This window comes from Mus pahari, chromosome 2, assembly GCF_900095145.1.
Source record: "Mus pahari chromosome 2, PAHARI_EIJ_v1.1, whole genome shotgun sequence".
Lineage (NCBI taxonomy): Eukaryota > Metazoa > Chordata > Mammalia > Rodentia > Muridae > Mus > Mus pahari.
The window spans coordinates 43,186,276-43,210,401 of NC_034591.1; the positions used below are offsets into that span (position 1 = coordinate 43,186,276).

At 45.1% G+C, this 24,126-nt stretch overlaps 2 protein-coding genes across 13 annotated transcripts in view; both read right to left on the reverse strand.

Annotated features, from left to right (window-relative positions):
- Positions 1-3,467: 3,467 nt before the first annotated feature.
- Fezf1 (FEZ family zinc finger 1) lies at positions 3,468-6,665 on the reverse strand. The gene is made up of 4 exons (XM_021190687.2): positions 5,666-6,665; positions 5,323-5,457; positions 4,941-5,073; positions 3,468-4,517 (listed from the first exon to the last, which is right to left on the reverse strand). The coding sequence occupies exons 1-4, from the start codon at positions 6,464-6,466 to the stop codon at positions 4,159-4,161; spliced, it is 1,428 nt and encodes a 475-aa protein (XP_021046346.1). The 5' UTR covers positions 6,467-6,665; the 3' UTR covers positions 3,468-4,158.
- Positions 6,666-20,942: 14,277 nt separating this feature from the next.
- Cadps2 (calcium dependent secretion activator 2) overlaps positions 20,943-24,126 on the reverse strand; it is a 518,996-nt gene continuing 515,812 nt past the window's right edge. For 8 of the 12 annotated variants that reach the window (XM_029533832.1, XM_021190679.2, XM_029533805.1 and 5 more), the window contains one exon: positions 20,943-22,019. In XM_029533832.1, the coding sequence (XP_029389692.1) occupies positions 21,846-22,019 (174 nt within the window). In that variant the 3' untranslated portion in view covers positions 20,943-21,845. The remainder of the gene's footprint in view (positions 22,020-24,126) is intronic. The other 4 variants (XM_021190682.1, XM_021190678.2, XM_021190681.1 and 1 more) reach the window with 4 other exon arrangements.

Below are 24,126 nucleotides of genomic sequence, written 5' to 3' on the forward strand. Positions count from 1 at the left end.
AAGGATGCTTTACATAACTGCTACTAATATAAGGGAGGAATCTATCAAGCACGGTACACAGATTCTAGAAGTCAAGACTCCACTGCCTGGCAGATTAGTTTTTTCCACTTTTTCCATTTGGTTGATTGTTTGCTTTATGCGACAGGGTCCTTACTCTGTAGCCCTGGCCAGCCTTGAACTCTCTATATAGACCAGGCTGGGCTAGAACTCAGGTAGAAGAGATCTACCCACCTCTGCCTGCCCAGTGCTGGGGTTAAGGTTATGCATCACCATGCCCTACTCTCTAACCACATTTGGAAAGAAATGTTCTATAAACCTCACTAACAAGCAATGGCTTCCTTAAGGCCCTCAAACGGTGTGTTTGCTTACTAACGAATGTGACAACTTAGTCCCAGTTTTGCTCATAAGTTACACTTTTGGAAGCTTGGAGAAATTATTATAATGAAAAGGAGGTTTTTGGAAATCTGCTTGGGTTCTGTATTAATTAGGTAGGGTTTAACCACTTACATTGTTAATTCTGCTTTATAATATTTTGATTTACAAATACTGAGCAAAAAAGTTTAGTCCCAGAGGATCACAACTTTCAAAAATCCATCCCAGTACCTGTCCAAACGATCTTCCTCTGTACCAAGTTGAAGAGAAGCCATTCTTTTATTATTATTATTATTATTATTATTATTATTATTATTATTATTATCATTAGTTTTCTTCTAGTATTGAATCTGAGCACTGGCCTCAGTCCTCAGGAGAGATGGGAAAAAATTGCTCTTAATACGTAGCCTACCGAAGATGAGTTTCAACAAAGCGAAATTTTGCTGTTTTCTGTAAGTAGGAATTAAAATCTTTGTAAGCTCACATGGTTAAGAGGTCTCATGGATAGAGTCATCTTTCAATATTTACCAGAAACAGAATTGTGAGGTCTTCCACTGACTATTGGTTAAGTGCCCCACCTTACCAAGCCCCCCCTCCCCCCACACACACACAATAAACTTAATCCTCGAGTTAGTTCTGACTTAAAGACATGCTCCTTGGTTCCTTGGTTATAGTAACTTCCCAGAGCTTTGTCAGAAATCAAAGTTCACTGATCTTCTGACAAGAGCTTCCCTTGAGTACTTAATTTGAGAGAATTTCCTTTTGGTCTCTGTAACAACACTACAGGCTGCTCAAACCTGTAAGCTTAACAGACAGCCACTTCCCCCTTCAAACCTCACTGGAAATAATGCAGCATTTACAGGCAACCTAAGACAAAGTCATTCCATGCTACAGATCCTCTATTGAACTTGGCCTCTATTTGTGTTCTCTCTCTCTCTCTCTCTCTCTCTCTCTCTCTCTCTCTCTCTCTCTCTCTCCCTCCCTCCCTCCCTCCCTCCCTCCCTCCCTTTCCTCCTCCACACACCCCCTCTTCTTTCCTCTCCCCTTTCAACATCACAAACATACTCATTTCTTTGGTGAGACACTTGGTGATGTAGTATGCCAAAGCGTATTGATGTGGGTTAGAAGATGGAAATGCACATATAAATTTGACCTAACAAGAAGTATCCTGCCCTTTCAATACTTTCCTCAACAATGTTCATTTGGTTTTCCACCATAGAACAATAGCCTCACCTGAATGTCTAAAGGACGTTTCACGATATGTTTTGAATACTAATTGAGGATAAGTTCGAGAAGCAAAGGCTGTATTTTGCCCTTGAACTTAATATATATGTATGGCAAGTTATAATGACCTCTGATCTCATTCTTCATCCTCAAAAGAACAAATGCTCTCAGAATCCCAGGAGGAGGCTACTTTGAAAAGGCTGTTGCCTGCCACCTAGGAGACATTTTTCAATATACTCTGCTGCACTAGCAACTACGAGGGAATGTGGTCAACGTTCCAAATGAGAAGATAAGAGTTGGATGCCGTATTCATAAAGACACGGAATCTAACTAGAATTTCAAATGCTTTACGAAGTCAAGCCTAACATGGGTTGAATGTCAGTCCACAGAGAACAAAGTGGGGGTGTGAAGAGTTGGGGGTGTGTGAAGAGAGAGGAGTGTGTAAACGTGCGGATTTGATCTCATGGTGCTGCTTGTTCCCACTTGCATTGAATGTGTCCATTGGGGCAAACCCTGAGAACTTGGATGAAACCTTAAAACCCTGTTGCCCTTCTCCGGAACCCTGTGAGTTCAGCTCAGCTCAACATGCCCGAGCACTCCCCCTTCCGCACGCCGCCCCATCTCTCTTCCATGCAGGTTTCATTTGAGGGTCCCAAAGGAACTCTAACTCTAACTGCTGAGAACACCCAAGGGCTCCTTTGTCACCTTTCAGCTCCTAGCCCATTGTTGGTACCCTGAAAAGTGTGCCCTTTGAGGCCTTGATTGAAGTGGGAATTCCAGTTACCTAGAAAGCTGATGATGGGCCTCTGCAGCAGCCCTCTGTTCACCCCCAACCTGCACAAGGTCTAAAGTGAGGCATAAGTGCTACCCAGCAACTGTGGGTGATCCTGGACCTGCAAGGTCACCTGCTCTAAGAAGACAGTTCTTGGCTCTCAGGAGACTGAGTCTGTTGTGTGGAACCTAGGTGTGTTCTTGGGACACGAACCCCAGGAGGAACCTAGTCACATGCACCCATTCCGGGACTCAAAGCAGTGGGGACTGTGACCTCTGTGCGGGAACCTCTATAGCCACCCTACCCTCCCACCCTTAGCAGCCTCACTCCCAGGACATGGACTGCTACCGCAAGACTTCTGTGCAGGGCTGTGGGTTTGTCTGGCAGCTTCTACTGAGCAGCTAATAGTATAACAACCCGGCTTTGATAAATCTGAACTAATTACCCCTCTTAATTAAAGTCTTTAGCAGTTGTTTCACTGTTTTGGCAAGAAAACAGGAGAGACTTGCAGTTAGAAAACAGCCGAGCTCCAGCGCACAGCAGAGCTGCTGATTAACACTTAAAGCATTTCAAGGACCTGGCACCCGCCAAGGTTTGGTTTTCATCCATGTCTCCTCTTGAATGGAAGTACATTCGGCTATAAACATTTGTACACATCTAAAAACACGAGGCACTCTTTGCCAGCAATGCACAAGTCAGTATGTGTCTTCACAATGGTGGCGATACACATAACACAGCCTCTAGATAGAAGGTCCCTGCCTTTTGTACCAGAAATCTACCAGAAGACCCATGCCAAAGTTGTATTTCTGTTAGACACACATCTTCTGTCTCAGAGTTGGACCATATTAAATAACCTTGCCCAAAGGTACAAGCATAGGGACAGACTATTTGCCTATGGTAAATGTCCCAATCAAGTCAGAAGGCTTAGTAATCAAAAGCTAGTTTTAAAACAAACCAAAAAACCAAAAAAGAATCAAAAAACCAAAAAGCCCCCAAAACAAACAAACAAACAAACAAACAACCCCACCAACCCAAGAGCATGGATGAGAAAGTTGGAGACAGGGATTTTTAGCTAAATAATATTAAGTCTTAAAGTTTGTTGATTAAATAAGCATGTTCCAAGTTTTTATTTCCAACAGTCAATGAATCAACTTCGACGTGCAAGAATCAAAACCAAAATTCAAATTCATTCATAATGAACCACTCTTATCTAAAGTGTATGTGTGTATTATGTATGTGCTCAAAAAACGTCGACTGCACCTTCACAGGCACGCACACACTTCTGTGTGTATATAGAACATACACACCGTGTTTTGTTTCTTTGGGGAAGGAGAAAATTATAAACGATCAGCAGGCATTTTGAGACGGCAGAAACGACACAATGGAAATATTTACAATAATAAAATTAAAGTGATGCAGCATTCCCCGGGTAGAATAATACAGATCTCAATAAATACAGCAGATATTTGTTTAAAAACAAAACAAAACAAACACCATCTCTCCACCCGAGATGAAAAGTCTTTTCAACTCCAAAGAAATAAAAATAAGCCCCTCCAAGTATATCATAATTGTTAGTGCCTATGTAGAATATAATACACAAAACCATTTAGCAGGTGCATGCAAGAGGCAGAAAGGCCAAGGGATGTAGAGGCATCCGGTCCTCCCGAAAGTGCGGGGACCCAACGTGCCCTGGGTTTTGCAGGCGAGCTTGGACCAAGAGGTCCGCTCTAGTCTGCGGACCTCTGCAGTGAGGGCCCTCCGGTTGGGGTTAGGGAGATCTTTGGCCTCCATCACTGGTGGCCTTGGTGAAGCCCGGATGGCAGAGGCCCGGGAGGCGGCAATGTAGGCTGCAGTGGCGGCAGAGGCGCAGGCGGCGGCTGTTGCAGCTGGGGCGGCGGATCGCTGCCTGGCTCCCCAGTAGGAGTGCGGGTCAGCCCCAGGCTGCTGTCGTGTAGCTTGCGGACGTGCTTCTTGAGGTCAAAGTTCCTACAAAAGCCCTTGCCACAGGTGGGGCAGGTGAAAGGCTTCTTGTCATTGTGAGTGTGCATGTGGAAGGTGAGGTTGTACACCTGGTGGAAAGCCTTGTTGCAGATATTGCACTTGAACTGTTTCTCCCCGCTGTGGGTCAACTTGTGATTTTTGTAATTCCCTGAAATAGAAAAATAGCCCTGATAAGATTATGAACAAAGCTGGAAAAGAAGAGAGATGGTGCATAAAACATAAGGAGGCAGCCTGAAGAGCCACCACAGTTTTGACCCAAGGTTCAGGGCATTGATTCCCCTACGTTTGTTTTTAAGCACACTGAATTTATTTCCTCTACATATTAATAGACATTATTTATCCAGTCACACTGGATAAAGGAAAACTGGAGGTGGCAAAGAAACACCCTTTGACATTTCAAGCGTGCCTTTTCTGACACTGGTCAGACCAGGGGAGTAGGGAATAAAAATGACAGTCTTCTTCGGCTCAGGTAAGCAGGTGCATTTTACAGATCATTCTTCTTTTAATCCCGAGAATATTCAGTATGACTTTCCTATGACCACCCTAAGAAGACATCTCCTGTGCACAATACCTTTTTGATGAAATCCTTTGCCGCAGAATTCACACACGAATGGTTTGTAGCCTGCGTGAATTCGGGTATGTGTGTTTAACGTGGAACTTCTGTTAAATGCTTTACCGCACTGGTTGCATTTGTGAGGTTTTTCCTAAGCAGCAGAGAGAAAGGGAAGAATCGAGAACTTAGTTTACAGCACTTTGTTATTATGGTGCGGAATCCTACCATCACCATACAGTCTGAAGCTTTTAAACAGGTCAAAGATAACAACACAAGGCCTCCCAGTCCAACCTCCATAGCCCAGAAGATCTTATGCTAAAGAATGAGGCCATTACGACGCATCCCCCACCCCACCCCACCCCAATGGTTCCAAAACCTTCCGGGTAAACTTCAAACATACCTGTGTGTGAATGATCTTATGCCGGCAAAGGGTGCTAGCTTGCCGGAAACCTTTCCCACACACTTTGCACACGAAGGGTCTGGCTCCTGTGTGCACCGGCATGTGACGGGTTAAGTTATAGTGCGCATTAAAGACCTTAAAAATTAAACACAAAGGAAAACAGGTTAATGGAACCACAGATTGGATTCAAAGTGATAAAAGGGAGGGAGGGGGCAAAACAAGTTTATAATCCCACTCCCCAAATACTAAAACAGAAGCGAGGAAGGAAGGAAGGAAGGAAGGAAGGAAGGAAGGAAGGAAGGAAGGAAGGAAGGAAAGAAGGAACTCTTTGCATAAGACTTACCTTTCCACAGACTTCACAAGTGAAAACTTTGGGTTTGGCATTAGGAGAGCCGCGGCTGAAATCCGAGGTTTTGAAAGCGATTTTTTCCGACAAAAGTTGGGCGCTTTCTTTCATGTAATGCTGCAGCTGAGCCTGGGACAGGTCTTTGAAAGCTACCCCTGAAGGGAGTTTCTCCACCGCAGGTACAACCAGTTTATTCCTTTCGGCTAAATACGTTTTGGGCTGTGGGTGCAAAGGGGAGCTGAGAAAGTAGGAGGCCACCGGGTGGATGTTCACGCCTGCAGCCGGGTGGCACGGGCCGTCACCTCGGTTCAGGTAGCACAGGGCGCCCATGGCGTGAAACGAAGAGTGGTTGACCACACGCGGCCTTACCAGCTTGTACTGCTGTAGTGGCAACGCGTCGCGGGCCAGGTCGCCCTTGAGACTTAGCGCGCAGTTGAGCAGGTCGCTGCAGCTGAACGCCGGCGCCGAGGGCGCCACCGCGGGCGGCGCCGGAACCTCCAAACTCGCCTTGCGGGGCTCTGAGCCATTCACTCCCGCTTTGGAGTTCGTGTCGTACGCCACGGGGACGAAAGGGATCATGCAGGGGATCGACGAGTTGAGATGCAGAGAGTGCTTGGGGTCCCCTTTGGGCACGGCTCCCTGCAGGAAGTGGGGGACCGGCAGGGCCTTAGGCTCAGGGGTGCGCGCCATGATTCGTTCGATGGAGAAAGCCAAGGGTTTGGATGTGCTCATCACGTTGCCCCGAGCTGGAGCAGTCGCTAGCATTTTGGTGGTCGCGTTGAGGCAGCTACTGTCCATGACTGAGTCGCCAGCGTCGGTCCGCCGGGGTTGAGTCGCGGGATCGTTGCCTTGTCCCCTGCTTGTCACAGACCTGCGGAGAGGACAGGCACCGTCACCACCAGCAGCCTCCTCCTCCTCCTCCCCAGCATCACCAGCCTAACCTGCCTGCCCAGCCCAATGGACTCCTGCCAGCCCATCGCAGAGTTCTTGGCGCACCAATGACTCGGGGACAATCACTACTTATTTCTATCAATAGAAAGTGTTGTGTCAATAACGCAGCCAAGATCTCGCCAATCGTTAACTTCCAAGAGGAGAAGGTAAACTAGATAATTGCTCAATTCGCTTCCAACAGTCAACAGGAAAACTTTTTTTTCTCTGCAGTCGGTGACTACTTTTCATTGGTGAGAGAGCTTCCCCCGCCCAGAAGAGGCGGGGGCGCTCTCCGCGTCGCGCCGAGCCCTCCCCGAAGCGCAAGCACTCGCCCGCACACACTTCTCTACCCTTCAGCTGCCCCTCCCCCTAGCTTCTTCCTCTGTCTTTTTAATTCTCAATCTGCTTAACCAGGCTTTAGAGGCCAAGCAAATCTGAGATCAATTTTCTCGTTTAGCTCTAAGTGACATCATCTAAAATCATTGTGCTAGTGCTAAATAAGGAAACAGAGTCTAATTCAGGGGCAAATGCCAGGCTATATTTATCAAACGCCAGGCTCTAGAAAGCCTTGACCAGGAAACCTCTGACGGCAAAATCCGAGGTTTCTTTGCTTGGCTTGCCTGAGCTCAGTTCGGGCCACGCTGCCTCCTCCTACGCAGCCCACTTTCATCCTTCGGGACTCGAGGGGGTCTGGGGGGTGAGGTCGGGAGGTAGTGCTCCTTCCCTGAATCAAGGAGTCGCTGCAGCTCGAGCCGCGTCTGGACCGTTCGGAAGACACCAGCAGGTAACTGGCCTCCCAAAATGCCCCTGAGATGTAAAGGCCTTGGGAGGCTTGTTATGCGTTTGTGGTTTTGTCAAAGCGATGCCCATGGCAATAGGCCTGGGAAAGACGCAGCGGCACCACAAAGTTGAGTTGCAAAGAATAAGCGGGAGCCACACCGCCAGAGACCTAGACGCGGATTGAACTCACACAAACACACGCGTGAGCGCGCTCCCTCGAGTTTCCAGAGAGAACCCCGAAAGGGCATTTCTCCAAAGAACTTGCGCCCACCGTCCTTCCCGAGCAGGGCGTTTTAAACGTGGAGCAGAGAAGGGGGAATACAATCCGTCGATCCCTACCCCCGGCTGCCAGCGTCTGCGTGCAGCTCAGTTGCAGTCAGTGCACGCGACACCCCGCGTGTCTGTGTGCGCAGACCAACGAAGTGTGGTGGCCACGGACCACAGACACATTTCTGCCCCCACCCACCCCAAAAGCGTTTGGCGACCCTGAGCGTTCCCTACCCCCCACCCACCCTCCCCCGCGCGCCCAGAGCCCTCCTGGTGTGACGCCTGGGCCCAAATTCCTGGGGCTGAGTTTCGCTAGCTGGGCGAGCTTTCCACGAAAAGGCCGGTCGCTGAGGCTCCCACTGCGCGGGACCCCGCGGCTCCCGCCCGAGCAGAGGCGCGCGCCTTCGTCGGAGAGGTCAACCGGGAGCCTGCGGTCGCCGAGAGCAGAATCCCAGGCGCGCTCCTGCGGCTGCGGACCGTAGACAAACCCCCGCCGTTCTCAAACCAGTTCCCGGAGGAAGCTAAACGAGGAGCCCTGAACCGCACCGCCTGGAGGCCGCGGTAAGAAGCTGCCTGCAAACTCCAAGCACCGTCAGCCTGGTGAGTTAACTCTAACGTGTGTGGACCAAGTATCCGCCAGGTATCTGGCCAAGAGTATATGATGTGCTGTCCTCCTGTGAGAACCCTGGAAAGGGCCAGCAGTGGGAGGTGAAGGTGGGAGCCTAGGATTGTTGAGCCTAAGGCTAATGTATTGGAAGGTGCCAAGTTGGGATTCGAACGGAGGCAACTGGCTTTCAAGATATCTCCTTCTCCAACCCCCCTTTCTAACTCATACCAATTCAGGGATCCAGGCTCCTCCGCCCCACCCAGACTGTGTGAGTCAGTTTAGACACTGCCAGGGAAGCCCAGTGGGGTGGCAATGAAGACATCGAGTTGTTGAGGCCTGACAGCAAGGCGGGACGGCTAAGTGCATGCTGGAGAAATAATTGCTGGAAACAAAATAAAACAGGGGCCAGCAGAAGTCTTTTTGAAAGTTGCGGCGGCTAAGAAGCCAGATGATGGAAAAGTCTGGCTGTTTGTGGCCCGCCTTGGTGGATAGGCCTGGGAGTGTCTTCTTTCAGGTACCCAGGCACTTCTAGCTGGGCAGACCTGAGAGGCAGAGAATGGGAGTCAGGGCAGGGCACCCTGGCAGAGAAGAGGAGGCAACACAAAAATCCGGAGGCATTCTGGAACCCTTTGGGGCCTTAGTATTTCCCCAACTGGAAATGTTCGTTCGATTTGCTTTTGGGGCCGCAGAACCTTGGTCCTTCACCCTGATCAGACAAAGGGTGCGGGTGACCCCGACTGCTTAAGGAAAGGCGGGGGCGGGAGTGTCCCTGTCCCAAGACAGATGGGTAGAGGTTAAGACTTTAATTGCTGCCTTTTGGGGCGGATCAGATTCCCTTTCCTACCTGCCTTCCCAACAGCGAAAAAAATCTCCCTCCTGCTGCACTCCTCCCTCGCCGGAACAAGTTTAAAGAAGAAAGCAAAAAGGCGAGAAACAACTGCTCGGTCACGGAAAGCTTTGGAGCCCCCAGCTGATTTGAACAACTCACCGGCCTCTGGAGCGTTACCTGCCTTCTTGATTGAGTGTCACCAGTTTCTTTTACGTTCGTCGCGTGTCCCTCCCTCTTCTCTTCTTCCCCTCCCCCTCCCCCTCCTCAACCGCCCCCCCCCCAAAGTCTTTATTTGCCTCTTTAGTGGACACTAACTTTTAAAAAGGAAAATATTAGCTATTAGCTAAGGGCTTTTATAGCTAACATTTCAATAGTTCGCTTTTCACTGGTCTTTTCGGGGATTTGCCTTTTCTGCCAAGTGTTTGAAAATGTCACTTGAGTAAATACAGCAAGACATAAATTATTTCCTTTTTTTTTTTTAAAACTAGCCCTGATCTTGCTAATTCCAAAGTCCGAAGATGTATTTTACAAATCCAAGTCTCAATATGCCAGTGTGTTAATGTTTTCCACTCAGTATATAACCAAAACATGTATTAACATTTAATATGCATTCCGTAAGTTAAAGATAGTCTTAAAATATAAAATGTATTTAGGAACAGTTTCTTAATGTTAGAAACGAATACTTCATTTTAACTACAAACATTTGAAATTACAGAAAAAGTTACTAATACAGAGAATAAATTTGGAAAATTTAGAAGCTTCTATAAGCTTCCAAATGTTTGATTTACTTACAAGAACATAAAGGAGCTTTGTTTGTTTAGCAAAATAGAAATGTACAGACTCTTTGGAATTTCTTGGAGAATCCTATAATCTGTCGTGTGTTTGTTTAAAGTAAATTTTACCTATCAACTTTAAACCCTGGTGCAAGTTGACTTTAAGTGTTTGGGTCGGGGAGCAGGAGATGTCCCAAGAAATCAGGACAGTTCTTGCATTGAAGAGGCCTGATGACAAAGTGGGATCAATACTGAAAAACAAGAGAAATCTTCCTACTTCATAACAATCGAAAGTTACAATTTTCTGTAGAATGTAACTGCTGTTCTTTATAATTCCTAGAGTTGTATAATTTCCCCTTTCATAAGTAAGGAATTTTGTGGTAAAGATTATTGCCACCTGAAATTAAAAAGCAGTAGAAGATAGTTGTAAATTACCAAGTATTCTGTAATCTCTATTTCCTTAAGAAGTAAACACTGGCAAGGTTTCTTTTTTTAACTTAAAAATGACTTGGAAAATACTGTAACATAACAGATCTTCAGTCAAGTGTATTTGATTTGACACTCATCATATTTTTAGGGTTTTCAGGCCCAACAAACATCCCCGACTTCCAATCTTACACAAAGAACAACAGTCAATATTCTTTACAGTGTGCTCCACTGTGGTGTATTAGCTGCAGTGAACTAATAAGAAGCAGGAGGCATTACTCTTGTTGTTGTTGTTGTTGTTGTTGTTGTTGTTATTATTGTGGTGGTGGTGATGATGATGATGATGATGATGATGATGATGATGATGATAGTCTAGATATTTGGGCTCTTTTACACTGTTTTCTGTCTAACAAACAACACCAAAGGGAATACAAATTGCTTTTGGGAGAGGAAAGGCATTCTTAAATTCCTCTACAATCTTTTGTTTCTGGTTGATACTTGTTTCTTCTGGTGTGCGATAGACCCGGGAAATGGAATCAGACATAGGCTCTTTATGGTTCAAGAAAAGAGACTTCTTGAATACTTCAAATTTACTCAATGAATACCCGGTGGGACTAACTTTGCAGCACATTAACATGCACGTCATCATATGTTCAGATTTACAGGCTGCTAGTATGCTTTTAGTTGATTTGGTGGCAAATAAAGAATTCTTGTGGGGGAGGTAGAGGTGGATGGATGGGGTAGGGCTAGGGAGACCTGGAAGGTGAATATGGTCAAATGGCATTGTAATAAATCTCACATAATGAATAAAAGTATTATATTTTAAAAAAGAATTCTTGTTAATGTTGTACAGTGTTACCAGTTAAGACTCTGCGAACTAAATATGGTTGAAGGAGTCTAAGAGCACTCTGTTATTTGTCTCCAGACTTTGGTTGTTAATATTTCTTTTATATTAGGATTTCGTTTAAATGCAATGCGATCATTCTTCTCAAACCAGCATTTACAGGTTAAATCGGTTTGTAAAAGGAAGGGAAGCCTTCTGACTTAGGAGCAGTCAGACCGGTGACAGTTGCACTCTCAGCAGCTTCTAGCGGGTGTCTACCCCTACCCTAATGCTAGGATTTCTCTCACCCGTTCCTTACAGGCCTGTGGGGCGTGTCCCTTCTCCACTGCAAGGCTAAGAATCAGGCCTGGACTTGGTGGGAAAAGAAGTTCACAAACTCAACTTTCCCAATCTTTTCGCGGAGCGGCTTAAAAGTCAAGCAATCAAAACCAGGAAAGTTTTGCTTGTAATTTGCAAGGGTGTTGCTGAAAGTTGAGAGGCGAACACATAAGGAGGACGTGCCAAGAGTATTTTTTCTTCCACACCGACAATGTGTCTACCGTGGTGGAAAAGCTGGTTAATGCAGTTGGCTGATGGGCATTTCGCAGAAGTTCCCAATTTAAAAGTCATTTTTCTGGCCAATAAAAAAAAAATCCAACATAAAGCGCGACTCTTCCTTGATGTTGGCCAGGGTTTTAAAGCAGTCTCATTATTAAGTTCAAACTTTCTTCCATAAGTAATCTCGTGAAATGAAAGGCGATAGTAGAATTTGAAATAACACAGATTACAGCAATAGGGAAGCAATAGAGGGAAATCAGCATTCGTGAGCCAGAAATCTCTAGAGCCTTTTAGGATGTCGGTTACCTCCTGGATTCCGGTCCACAGCTGCATGGGCTCGGGAATGCCCTGTTCAGCCCCGCATCCCCAGGCTGCTCCACCCTCCATCCTCTAAGGCTTGGCCTGAATCCCCCCCACCCCCACCCCACCCCAGGGGACCTGTGTTCCGGTTGCTGGCGGTGGGGTGAGACGCAACCCGCCTCGGGCACGCTTCGGTTGCTTGAGCCCAGCTCTTGAATTCGAAGTGAAATTCGAAAGCTGAAAGTTCGTTCCCGCCGTGTGCTGCTTTGCTTGGTTCCCAGTTCACAAAGACCGGCTAAAATGCCTCCAAGGCTGGGAGAGATGGAGCTGGTGCAACTGCCTGGGAGTACGGCTTGTGGGGTTGTAGAGGACTGGAGAACCGGGCTAGTCTTCTGCGGCCGGGTGCCCGGACCTTCCTGCTTGCCCCGCACCGCGCGTCCCGCCCCGCTCTGAACCGCCGCAGTGCCTCCCCAGGGCACGGCCCCCACGTCGGCCAGCGTGACTGCTGCCGATCTAGTCCCGAACTCTGGCCTCTGGACTGTCACTGGTCCTGCAGCCCCTCCCTGGCTCTATCCCGCCCCTCCCTCCCTGCTCCACTGACCCACAAGGCTGGAAGAGGGAGGGGAAGGCTCGTAAGTTTCAGGAGGGGGCGCAGGGTGGCGTTTAGGAGACCCAGAAACTGATGGCAGAGAGTTCCTTTGAAAAGTTTTTGAACAGAACGTTCACTAACAGCTTGGCTTTGATCACTCAGGGTGTACGTGAAGGGTCAATCTAGAGTCAGGCGGACGGAAACAGACCTTGCTCTAGGGCAGGCCTCAGGAGGAACGAAAACTTTTGTCGTCTTTGTCGTCGTCGTTGTTGTTTTGTCAGTCACGTTCTTAAACTGTTTCAAAATACCTGTAGCACTTCTCAGTTATATACTACAAAAAATTTTCAGATCCGTTGTCCCGCTGTGTGTGTGTGTGTGTGTGTGTTCTCTCCACTCTTATCTGGGTTCCTGGGGATTTCTTCCTTTGAAACCGGTTGGCTGATGGTTAAAAGTAATTGGCTTGATCTATGGTGCTCATGATCCCAGCGAAAGGGAGAAGTTTTCCTAACAAGAGATCTCTTTTACATCTTACCATCTTAGTCACACACTTCAATGAGTGTCCTTTGGAGTCCTGAATTCCCTCAACCGGCTAAACCCTAGACCTCCACTAATAGTGAGCCGGCAGTGGTACCAGACCTCATCCCCACAGCTGATTTCCACAGCATTGGTGAACAGAAGGTGCTCAGCTTCGGGCGCTGCACCTTTCACTGCAAACGGACTCTCGACTCTCGACGCCCCCATGCCCTCGCTCCACCCTCCAGAGTGGGTGTGTTACTTGAGTTTAACAACTCTAGGGACATCCCTAGAAGAACGAAGCTTGGGCTCTTACTACTTTTTCAAATATCAATTTGGATCGTCCATCTTGCTGAATGGACTTGTTTGTTGCCTGTAAACCCGACCTTAAGAGAGCGGGAGGCAGGAGGTTCTCTACAAGTTCGAGGTCAGCCTGGGTCACAGAGATCCAGCCTCAAAACTTCAATTCAAACAAATTTAACCTCCCACTCTGAATTTAGCAGTTTTTCAATTTAGAAGTTTTACTTTGTCTTTCTAGAAGTCTCCTTTAACTCCCTTCGGTTAAATCTGGCCACTAGTCTCACAGAGGATCAGGGTCCTGGAAACTTGTAGAACCTCTGGCAACTTGTTGGCCCTAGATGACCACGAAGGGGCAGGCAGCTTGTGACTTCTTTGTGTCACGAAAGACTGTGCCAGAGTCCCAGTGCGGACAGCAGCCTATGGCTTCAGAACGCTGTCTGGGTCAAGGGAAGTTGCTTTTAGAGTAAAAAACTCAAAGAGCCTGGCAATGGTATATGACTCACTCAAAGACTGAATGAGGTCGGCTCCTGTTGCTTATGAAGGAAGCAAATGGGGGGGGGGGGCTCTACCTAACCCTGTGATTCACAGCTTCTCAGAAATTTACATAATACAAGGGTGTAGATATAAACCTAAAGGACAAAAATAATAATTCAACAGCACATATTTCATTTTCGCACCACGGACCTGGATGTGTTCCCGGTGTTGGCACAGCACTGCTTCTTGGGGCTTTATTACTCACTACTCGGCTGAGTATCTGAACCTTTACACCACTGCCAAAGCAGAGGAAAAGAGAGAAGAGGAAGAAATTGACTTTCAGAGTGCTGGTCTAGATTTCTCCACTGCAAAATGACAGCCTCCCCCCCCCCCAATCCTTAAACTAAGAGAATTTGCTGCATACAAAAGACAGCAAGCATGGTAATATAATTGGAGTCAGTTCCTTTCCCAGAGACCTGGTGTCATTTTATTTGGCTGATGCTTTATTTCAAGCAACACAGTTAGCCTTTAATATGAACAGAAAGTTCCAATTTATCATTTCTCCAAGTAAGTGAAGATCTTAACTCTTACCAAGGGAACTGATTGTCAAAAAGGCTCAGACTTAAGACAGGATAGAGAACCAGGAAGCAGGGCAGGGACAACACAGGTGGCATTGCTGCAGAAACCTCTAAAGATCTCTCTCTCTCTCTCTCTCTCTCTCTCTCTCTCTCTCTCTCTCTCTCTCTCTGTGTGTGTGTGTGTGTGTGGTTGTGGTCATTCTGAATTTGACTTAAGTGACACCAGGAACATAAATTGCAGAGCCCTATTGAAGTACCTCCTTAAGGGTTCCCCATAGAATACCTCAAAGGAAAAGCTGGAAGGGGGATGCTGAAATGCCAAGATTCCTGCATTTCAGCCAGGAAAGCACTGCCCTATGCCTTCCATCTGTGTCTGGAGTCTGGAGTCACCTGGAAGCACAAGACCAGAGCCTTGGGTGAATTATTGAGTCTTCCTTTCTCTGTTTAGATGTGGAGTTCTGATCACTGGAGCCTGGATGTGGTGATGGTTTTCTTTTCTCTGACATGTCTCTTATATTTTACTACTATGCTCTTCTCTGAAAGCTCTCTGCAGAATTGGCAGCACTCTCTAGCGTGTAATCCATGTAGAGTTCACAGTTATATTTTAATTTCCAAGGTTTTGATCAGAATTATAGAAGTGGGAATTTTACTAGAAAAACCACTCACCCCCAGCCCCTGCTACCCACTCCTCCCCTTCCTGGGCATCCATTTAGCAGCATAGATCCTATAATTCTTCTCTTAGAAGCTTAGACTATCCTATTACCCAGCAAAGTAAAAATCAACATTTCCTTTTAAGAATGTTCGTACATATCCACAACACCAATTTGTCCTGATCATTTGGCACGCGCACACACACACACACACACACACACACACACACACACACCCCTCTTTGGAGTTCTGGCCCAAATGCTCCTGCTTGAGCCAGGCTACATTGAAGACAGTGAATACCTGGTACAGAATTGAGATTAGTGGGTTTTTCCTTACTTTGAATTTTTTTCCTCTGTAAAATGGGGCTAACATTTTATAAAAGTTCTTTTCGTTCTCAAGAGATAAGGAAATTGAAAAGAGACCTTAAAGTAAGATAACTTTATGTATGAAAAAGCTGTTATCACTGTTTTTAAAAGTTAAGAACTTTTATAAATTGTTAGACAAATGAATTTTAAAAATGACCTCTTAGAGGTAGACTTTAGGTTAAATGTGTGGAAGTGTTGAAAACAGACACAGGAATTGCATTTATAAATCATTTTCTTTACAACCGCAAGGACTTTTTTTTTATCCTTGGGGGTCTCCCCTCCCATATTCAGCTCTGTATCCCCAGAAAACACCCCCCTCAATATCTTCAGAACTCTCACAAAAAGCCTTTAAAAAAGCCAGTTTGCTTACAGCAGATTTTACTTCTTTTGAACCAATTACACGGTCCCAAGGTCCCAAAGTCAATCAACTTCCCATAGACTACTCTTATTTCTGAAGGAACACATCTTTTCATCCTACAGTGTAACAGCAGCAACCACCACAACCACAACAACAAAACTACAGTGATTGAATAAATGACAATGAATGAACTTCCTCCATACAATAACTTTGAGGCAACTCAAAAAAAAAAAAATGCTAAGCAGGTTATTCATCCAGGGGGACCTAATGAAAGTAATGCACAATTCTTCCCTACCGCACTCTCCTGGAAAGACAGCTATCATTGGCTGATGCTATCCAAAAGCAATGCCCAGAAGAGTAAACTTCAGAATGACAACAATTTGTCTTTCTTTTATTTACACTAAAGAGTTTCTTATGGGAGAAGGGTGGGGGTGGGGCTTTTGCTAAATGGCACACCAGACTCCATGTGAGTAGATGCTAAGATGGCATGATGTGTTACTTTTAATTTTTTACATGGGAACACATGGGTGGCATTTGCATTTATGGGTACAGTAAACATACATTGGCCAGGCTGCACTGCACTGCTTGTGTCGAAGGCTGTTTGAGATCAACTATTCAGTGGAAATAACTGTGCTTCCTCTTGGAAGTGAGAATCACTTCCAGGAATATTCAATACTGCTAGGAATTGGAGGAGACAAGTCTGAAAGATTTTTATTTTTGTCATTGTTGAGAGTATCCCTCTGTTACTCACAAATAAGTAGGAAAACACAAGGCCCTTCACTGTACAGTTGCGATGTACAAGGGAGACTGAAAAACATCATGGTATTCAGTCCCCACTTCTGGCATTCAGAAAGTTAAACAGAAAAGACCGGGTGGGGAACAGTCCTCAGGTAAAACTGTTCTAGTCCCAAGCCTGCTTTTCCCTTTGTTGAGTCAGTAGCATATGTTTCTGCATGGTTACTTTGTGTCTGTGTCCCAGACTCATCAGGCTAAAGGGTTCACTGAGGATATATCCTCTGTCTTGTATTGGGCCTCAATGATAGTTGGGTTTCTATGTGTACTAGAAATGCTTTGTTTAGCAATACATTAGGGCTAGATGTTGCCACACACACACACACACACACACACACACACACACACACACACACTACCTGTTGTTCTTCTCAAACTTCTGTGTCTGCTCTAAGTATCTGTACTTCTGTATCTGGGTCCACAGTGTGTATGCTGGAGGTGGGCACTGCGAAGGGTCTCTCTCTTTCTCTCCCTCCCCATCCTCTCCCCCCTTCCAGTTTTTCTCCCTCTTCCTCTCCCTTCCTCTCCTTTTCTTCTGCTGCTTCTCAATTTCCATGTGGTTGCTCCTGCTGCAACCTTGTTCTAGGTCTCAGAAGTGTTCCCCTTACACTTAGAAAAATGTTAATGCACCTAGATTTCACTCCTGACATTCCCTTGAGCGGAACTGCATTGTATAGTTCTGGGACTTCCAGCTTTTTCAACCTCACAGATCGATTGGACCACCACCATTCCAGTGTAGCCCCAGAGTGCCTCCAAAGGTCTCTCTCCACAGCCCCAGCTTCAGGGCCTGCTGTGCCAGTACCCAGTTTCTTAAAAGATGGGAGTCCTCTTTCCCACTTCCTGACTCCTTTACAAAGCTGGAACTGGACAATCCTACCCAGTCCACAAGCATCCCAGGTGTGGCTTGGAGGTTCAGAGCTGCCAAGTGGAATATGTGCCAGCCTCGGGCAGAGTGAATGACTTGTAAAACTGGTGCTGCCTGTTGGTCCAGGCTGGCTTCCCACCATGTTTTTTAGAATTCATCACTCTATCAAGAAATAGTTAATAACAGCCAGAACTTCATGAGTCTACTCCTTAGAATAATCTTCCTTATTTCAGTGTTCAAGACTCCAGAATTTAGATATGAGGAAAAGGTGCTGTAGGTCCTATTTAAACGCAGACCAATTTTTCTGACTGTACAGTTGGGCTTTTTGCAGGGGGCAAAGTTGATATCCCCCCCCCTGTGTTTTTCCATTGCCCTTTAAGTTAGTAAATGGCAGGGTGGGGGACATAGTGGTGGGGGACATAGTGGTGCCTTTAATCTTAGAACTTGGAAGGTAGAGCAGGCTGATCTCTGTGAGTTCAGGCCAGCCTGGCCTACAGAGTAGTTCCAGGAGTCAGAGCTACATAGAGAGACCCTGTCTGGAGGGGGTGGCAGGGGTGGTGGAACTTTCCTCTACCTTTTAAAGGATTGAATCCGGGGCTTCACACACACTAAGATATATATATATATATATATATATATATATATATATATAATCACAATACCTTTTTTGCTAAGTAGCCAGGGCTGGTCCTCAGTTCCTACTCCTCTAGGGTCAGCTTCCTAAGTAGTTGTGGCTACAAGCATGCACCTTCCTTCATGGACTCTAGTTGTGCCCACATTCTCCTTGAAAACCACCAAATATTTTATGCAGATAAAGTCCATATTTGGTAGGCTCTTCTGACTTGTGAAACCCACTTGCAACCCAGCCTATATAGATGGCCTTGGTTCCCTTTAAATAACAGGATTCCTTTAAGGTAGACCCACATCCCATCTTCAGCTAACAGTGGGGTAGCCAGTCCAGGGATAATCTCATCATGAATTGGGGCGGGGAACCTGTCTTCCCACTAGGGTTTTGGGACGGTGTGTGTGTGTGTGTGTGTGTGTGTGTGTGTGTGTGTGTGTGAGTGTGCGTGCGCGCGCAACTGTTCCCTGGTCCTGGGTGCAGGCTAGGGGCTTCGGTGAGCTGAGGCACAGAGCCAGAGACCAACTGGGCTGCGATGATTGAGCTAGAGAACTTTATTTTTTTTCCAGGATCACTGATCTGTCATTTCCCTTCAGAGACCCAGACTGGCAAATGTCCATTTTCTGTGTTGAGACTAAGAAATAAAGGTGAGTCGGGTCTTCCTCTGATCGCCTCCTCCATGGGGGCGCTTCTCCGGGTTTCAGCGCCAAGCCAAGCAGCAGCGAGGAAGGCTGAGCCATGACTTCCCAGCTCGCTCTGCACCCAGCTGCAGTCCCTGTTGCAGCCTGGGCTCCCTGCAGGCATTCGCCGCCGCCCTGAGGATCCCTTTTTCGAGGCAAAGTACAAGAGAAAACTGATTTCCTGGGCTCTTTGCTCCCCTAGGCACCTGGAAGAAGCCGTGGACACGGTTACCTGGGTCGTCGAGGGCGAAGAAGGACCGCGCCAGACCTGGCTGCAGCCCGGTGGGGAGAAGAGTAGGGGCCCTCAAACCCCTTTGCACGGGCATTAGAAAACTAGCAGGAAATCTCTTCTGAGCCAGGGGCAATGAGCGCCGGCTAAAGGGAATTCAAGTGGAAAAATACACGAATGCACGCGACTACTCACAGCCTGCGCACAGAGGTTTCCTCTGGACTGTGTAGCACCGAGTCTTGTCAGAAAGGACATTGGCCTGCTCTTTCTTCAAGAAATGTTTGAACGAATGTTCTTTGCAGATGGGTTCATAACCCTTCTCCAGTGAACCTCACATATATAACTCTCTGCCCTTGCCTACATTCACGATGCATGATCCCACTTCAAACATTTTGCAGCACTTGATAGGTTTTCAAATCCTCACTTTTGTTTTTCCTCCCTAAAAGTAATTTTGAAAGAACAATACCATCTAAAACTGGGTTTGCTTCCATAGTTGCAGTTATATAGGGTAGAGAGAATTTCTGGGCAAAAGTGGACAGAAGCACCTTTCTCTCCGTTTCAGTTACTTTCTTGAAGATTTTTCATGCACAGTTTTGTGACTCAAAGGTCCGTGTGATTAGACAAAATATGAGCAACGCCATAACTTGGTTTGCTAACTTGGTTTGCTATTGTCCTGCCTGTGGGCATAGTGGGTAGGAAGGAGGAAATGGAGCGTTAGATAAGGAGCTGAAAGTGTCACCCTTGGCAGAGAGACCCAGGCTGCCATTGTTAGGTGTCACATGCAATGCCCCTGCATCAACAGCTTTCCCCCTTGCCTGTGAGTCCTGCCCACTAGACCTTCCCTTTGGACAATTGGTGTTTTAAAGCGTTCCCGTAGAGTTAGGGGGACAGCAGTCATCAGCTAGGACATGGAACAACCTGAGTCAATCACACTGGCATGCTATTAGGAAAAATGGATATTTCACTGCAGAAAAGAGGGTGTTTGGAATAGGTCAGCAGTTCAGTATGCCACCAGAGTACAGAAGGCCCAGTGTTCCACTCTACACACATCTACGTGTGTGCACACACTGGTTTTCACATAGCAAGCAGTGTTGTGTTGAGGAGAAAGCGCCACTGAGTAGTTAAGGGTCACATGCCTGGATACTTAGGGATTTAAGGCAAGGGGCACTGATAATGGAGAAAAGCAGGAAGATGTCTGTGGATAAACTACTCTTTACAAACCAGTGAGTCCTTATTCTCTCATCGAGGAAAAGGGAGGAAACTGACTTCTTTTGTTTATCTTGCCATCTTACATTTAGGACCTAAACATGGAGCCTAACTATTGCTATGTAATAATTGTGGATAAATCAGATTTTGTGCACTACTTTGAGTGCCCTAATCACCATTATGGGACATGACAGGAGAAATGACTCCGAAGTTCAAGGTCTTTCTGGTATTTCATCACATCACTGTTGATAAACTCAGTAGTACATTCATTTTTTTTTTTTTTAACACGAAAGAAATGACGTGTCAATATAGACGGGGTGGTTGGTTGGTCTATGCCTACAGTAACAGCTACTTAAGAGGCTGAGAGAGGAGGATCATGGGAGCCTAAGTTCCAGACCAGTTTGGACAACATGTCAAAATCCCACATCACACAAATCTTTACTTGTGAATAAGTGCAGTAGAATAGTATGCCAGTAAGTACATATTAATATATTATATATCAGTATAGTAATGTTAGTAAATTAATAAATAGAAATTAAAATATATCTTAGGAAAAAAACCCAACATAAAGATTCATGGAAATTACAAATCATAACATCCTTTAGCTCTCCCAAGAAAACTTTGGAATAATTAATAGCAGTAGGGCCAACTAATAATTAACATTACTATCATTACCAATATTACTAGCTATTGATAGTTATTACTATTAATATACTACTTGAGTAGGTAGCTAACTTTTTTTTTTTTTTTGGCTGTGAATGTATGTTCCTGTAATAATTCTTTTATCAGACTGTGGGTCTACTAGTAGAAAGCATACTGTTCATAACCATTGCTTATTTGGTTGAAAACAAAACATCAAGGAATAAAACCAAAACACAGAGCCAGTTAGTTGGGATGTTTGAGATACTCCAAATATTTTTTACTGCATTTAATCTATTTAAGTTTAATGAACATAGAGGTTGCTCTGAATGAATGGATTTTTATTGCCGGCAAGCTGTTACACTTGTGTTGGAAGCACACCTGGCGACATGGTACACATGAAAGAAAATGTTCAGAAAGAAACAGGATGTAAGCCTGTGGATAATCTAGTCTACATTTGGGTATGACACTCTTTGAAGTCCAGGATTACACCTGCAGACAAATTCAGAGTTATGAAAACCAAGGCTAAAGTTTTCTACACATCACAACACTGGCAAATTACAGAACAAACTTCATATACAAATTATAAGTGGGAGGCACACCACTTTGACAGAAGTAACAATAGGGTTGGTGCTGGGACCAGAAATGGCTTCTCTTCACAATGCTGTGTCATGGGAAATGCATACCTCATATGACACATAGGACATTATTTTGAGATTACTATTAAAAAGAAAAGTCAAATATACTAACAACAAACAAAGAAAAACAAAACACAACCAAAACCAAACCACAAAAGCAGTTCATATTCCAGTCACGAGCACAGCCAATTTGTAGGTCAAGCTATACATGTGAATATGGTTTTCTTTCCAAAAATACATGGCATTTCATCTTTATCTCCAAGTTCACATTCTAAAGAAATTAGAGCCTTTTTATTTGGTCAAGACAGTAAATACAGTTACAAGGACAGGGAGGGTGCACAAAGCAATGCCAAGGTCTTCCTTCCTTTCGAGGAACTGTGTGCCATCAGCCTTCTTCCTCCTCATCACTGTCCCTCATGGTAATGCCCTGAAGTCCTCCTCCTTCTGAGACAGAGGCTGTGGCCTCCTCTACAGTTAAACGTCTGTGCAGAGTATCATAAGTCTTACTGTTCAGCGTTCCCTCCAACACACCCTGCAATCGGAAATCCCTATAGGTTTTCTAGAAGAAGAAAAGAGTATTTGCTCTGGTTAGTTAGGTGTGCACATACGCATAGGCCTACACGTGCAGACATATGTTCGTGTACTTGAAGGGCATTTTAGAAATATGGGGGAGATCCACTAATGGATTCTAACGGTGGCTGTCCATACCAATCATCTTGTTAGTGTAGTTCTGGGGAGAAAACAGAATGAGTGACTTGGGATGGTGCAACTCAAACTCCAATCCCAAGGATAGGTCAAAATGTTGTGACTACCAGATGACAAATTAACTCCCCTTCTCCAAACATTACTAATTGCACCGAGTTCCATGCTGAATACTCTATAACAAAGGTAACACAATATGTCTATGTGCATTTTTAATAGGAAGGATTCCTTAGGTTTTCAATAGGAGAGTTTTTCCTTTAATACTGAAAACGATACTTAATTTTATAAAATATATTAGTTTGGGGGACAGGCATTGGAGGAGAAAGTTTATCATGAATAAAAGAAGTTCACATTTTATGCACTTATGAATTACAAAATCTATTCACTCATGGTATGATACTGGAAAGTTATATCTATACTATGTCTATAAGATTTTTACCTTTTTCCTCTGAAATGCTCCTAGGGTAGTAAGTATCATAATTCTGGGAAAAGGTTTCCATAGGTAGGAAAATAAAATGAACATTCATATCTTTTGGTAAAATAATAAGCCATCATATAACATGTTAGAGCTGTGATTTATAGACTAGTTATGAATAGAATTCAATGTTTAGTATTTCAGTGTAATTCAATGTTTTTAGAACTCAAAATTACATTTATTTGGTGTGTGTGTGTGTGTGTGTGTGTGTGTGTGTGTGCACATGTGGCTATCAGAGAACAACTAGCTTGAGCTGGTTCTCTTTCCCTTGACCAGTTCAAGGTTGTCAGGCTTGAGAGCAAGCACCTTTTATACACTGAGCCTTCTCACTGGCCAATCTATAGCAAGTCTTCAATTTCCCATCTCCTGTGGGATTTAAAATGTGTAACCTATAAAGCTTCTCTTACATTTAAAGTGTGATTATTTTCACGACTCAATAAGACTGCTTAGTAGTATTGACGTTGGTAGTGAGAGAACGTCTACTTATTTATATGGAGAAACCAAGAACTCATGAAGATACTTCATTCCATGGAGGAACTTTGAAAGGCATTTTAAAGAAGCATCTTTCACAATTCTGCTGTTTGCTAGATTTAGAGTCAGAAGCAGAAAGACTTCAGTGGACTTCCCGAAGTGTCAGTTGATGCCAATATGCCATGTTGCTAAGTGACTGCTGGCAGGTAGGTTTTGTTTGCTCTGTTTTTTTTTTTTTTTTTAAAGTAACCAATAGATGAAAAAAGAGTCAAATCAGGTGGGATATTGTATCACATTGTGCAACATCATAACCCCAGTAGATGGGAACGTAATGAAGAGAAGTTTGGTTCTGTTCAATACAGCAGACATTGTCAAACAGTTCTATCAGAACACTCAGACCATCCCGGAAAACTCCAACATTGGCGGTAAAGGCACTTATCACCCGGGTCAGGAAGCGCATACTGGTCCCCTCATTTAGCTCCTGTGAGCTCTGCCCACAGCTTTCTGGGAAAAGCAGGGGCACTGACAATAATGGAAGCTCATGGACGCTCTGGACCTGTCTCAGTTTCCCCTCTTTCCTCTGTTTGTGCCCAAGGGTCTCTCTAGTTTTTGAAGTGACTTGTAGATGTAAGGGCAGAGGGCAATGTAATCTTTCTCACTTGATTACTTGACAGGAGTAAACTTCATGTTAAAAACCAACACCAGTGTCTACAAATGAGCTTTGTGACAATCACTGCATGGCATCCGGGGCCAGCATCTCCACAGCCAATCTGATTTCAGTTCGGAGAGTATTTTCTCTTAGATGATCAAATCTATTTCCACTTAACTTCCAATAGCTTCTCTTAAGTCACATACAATCTACCACCTTCATATTCCCTATCTGGAATAAACTCATTATGATGCACTCATGAGCTGCCTTTTTGCTTTTCTTTTCTTTTCTTTTCTTTTCTTTCTTTCTTTCTTTCTTTCTTTCTTTCTTTCTTTCTTTCTTTCTCTCTCTCTCTCTCTCTCTCTCTCT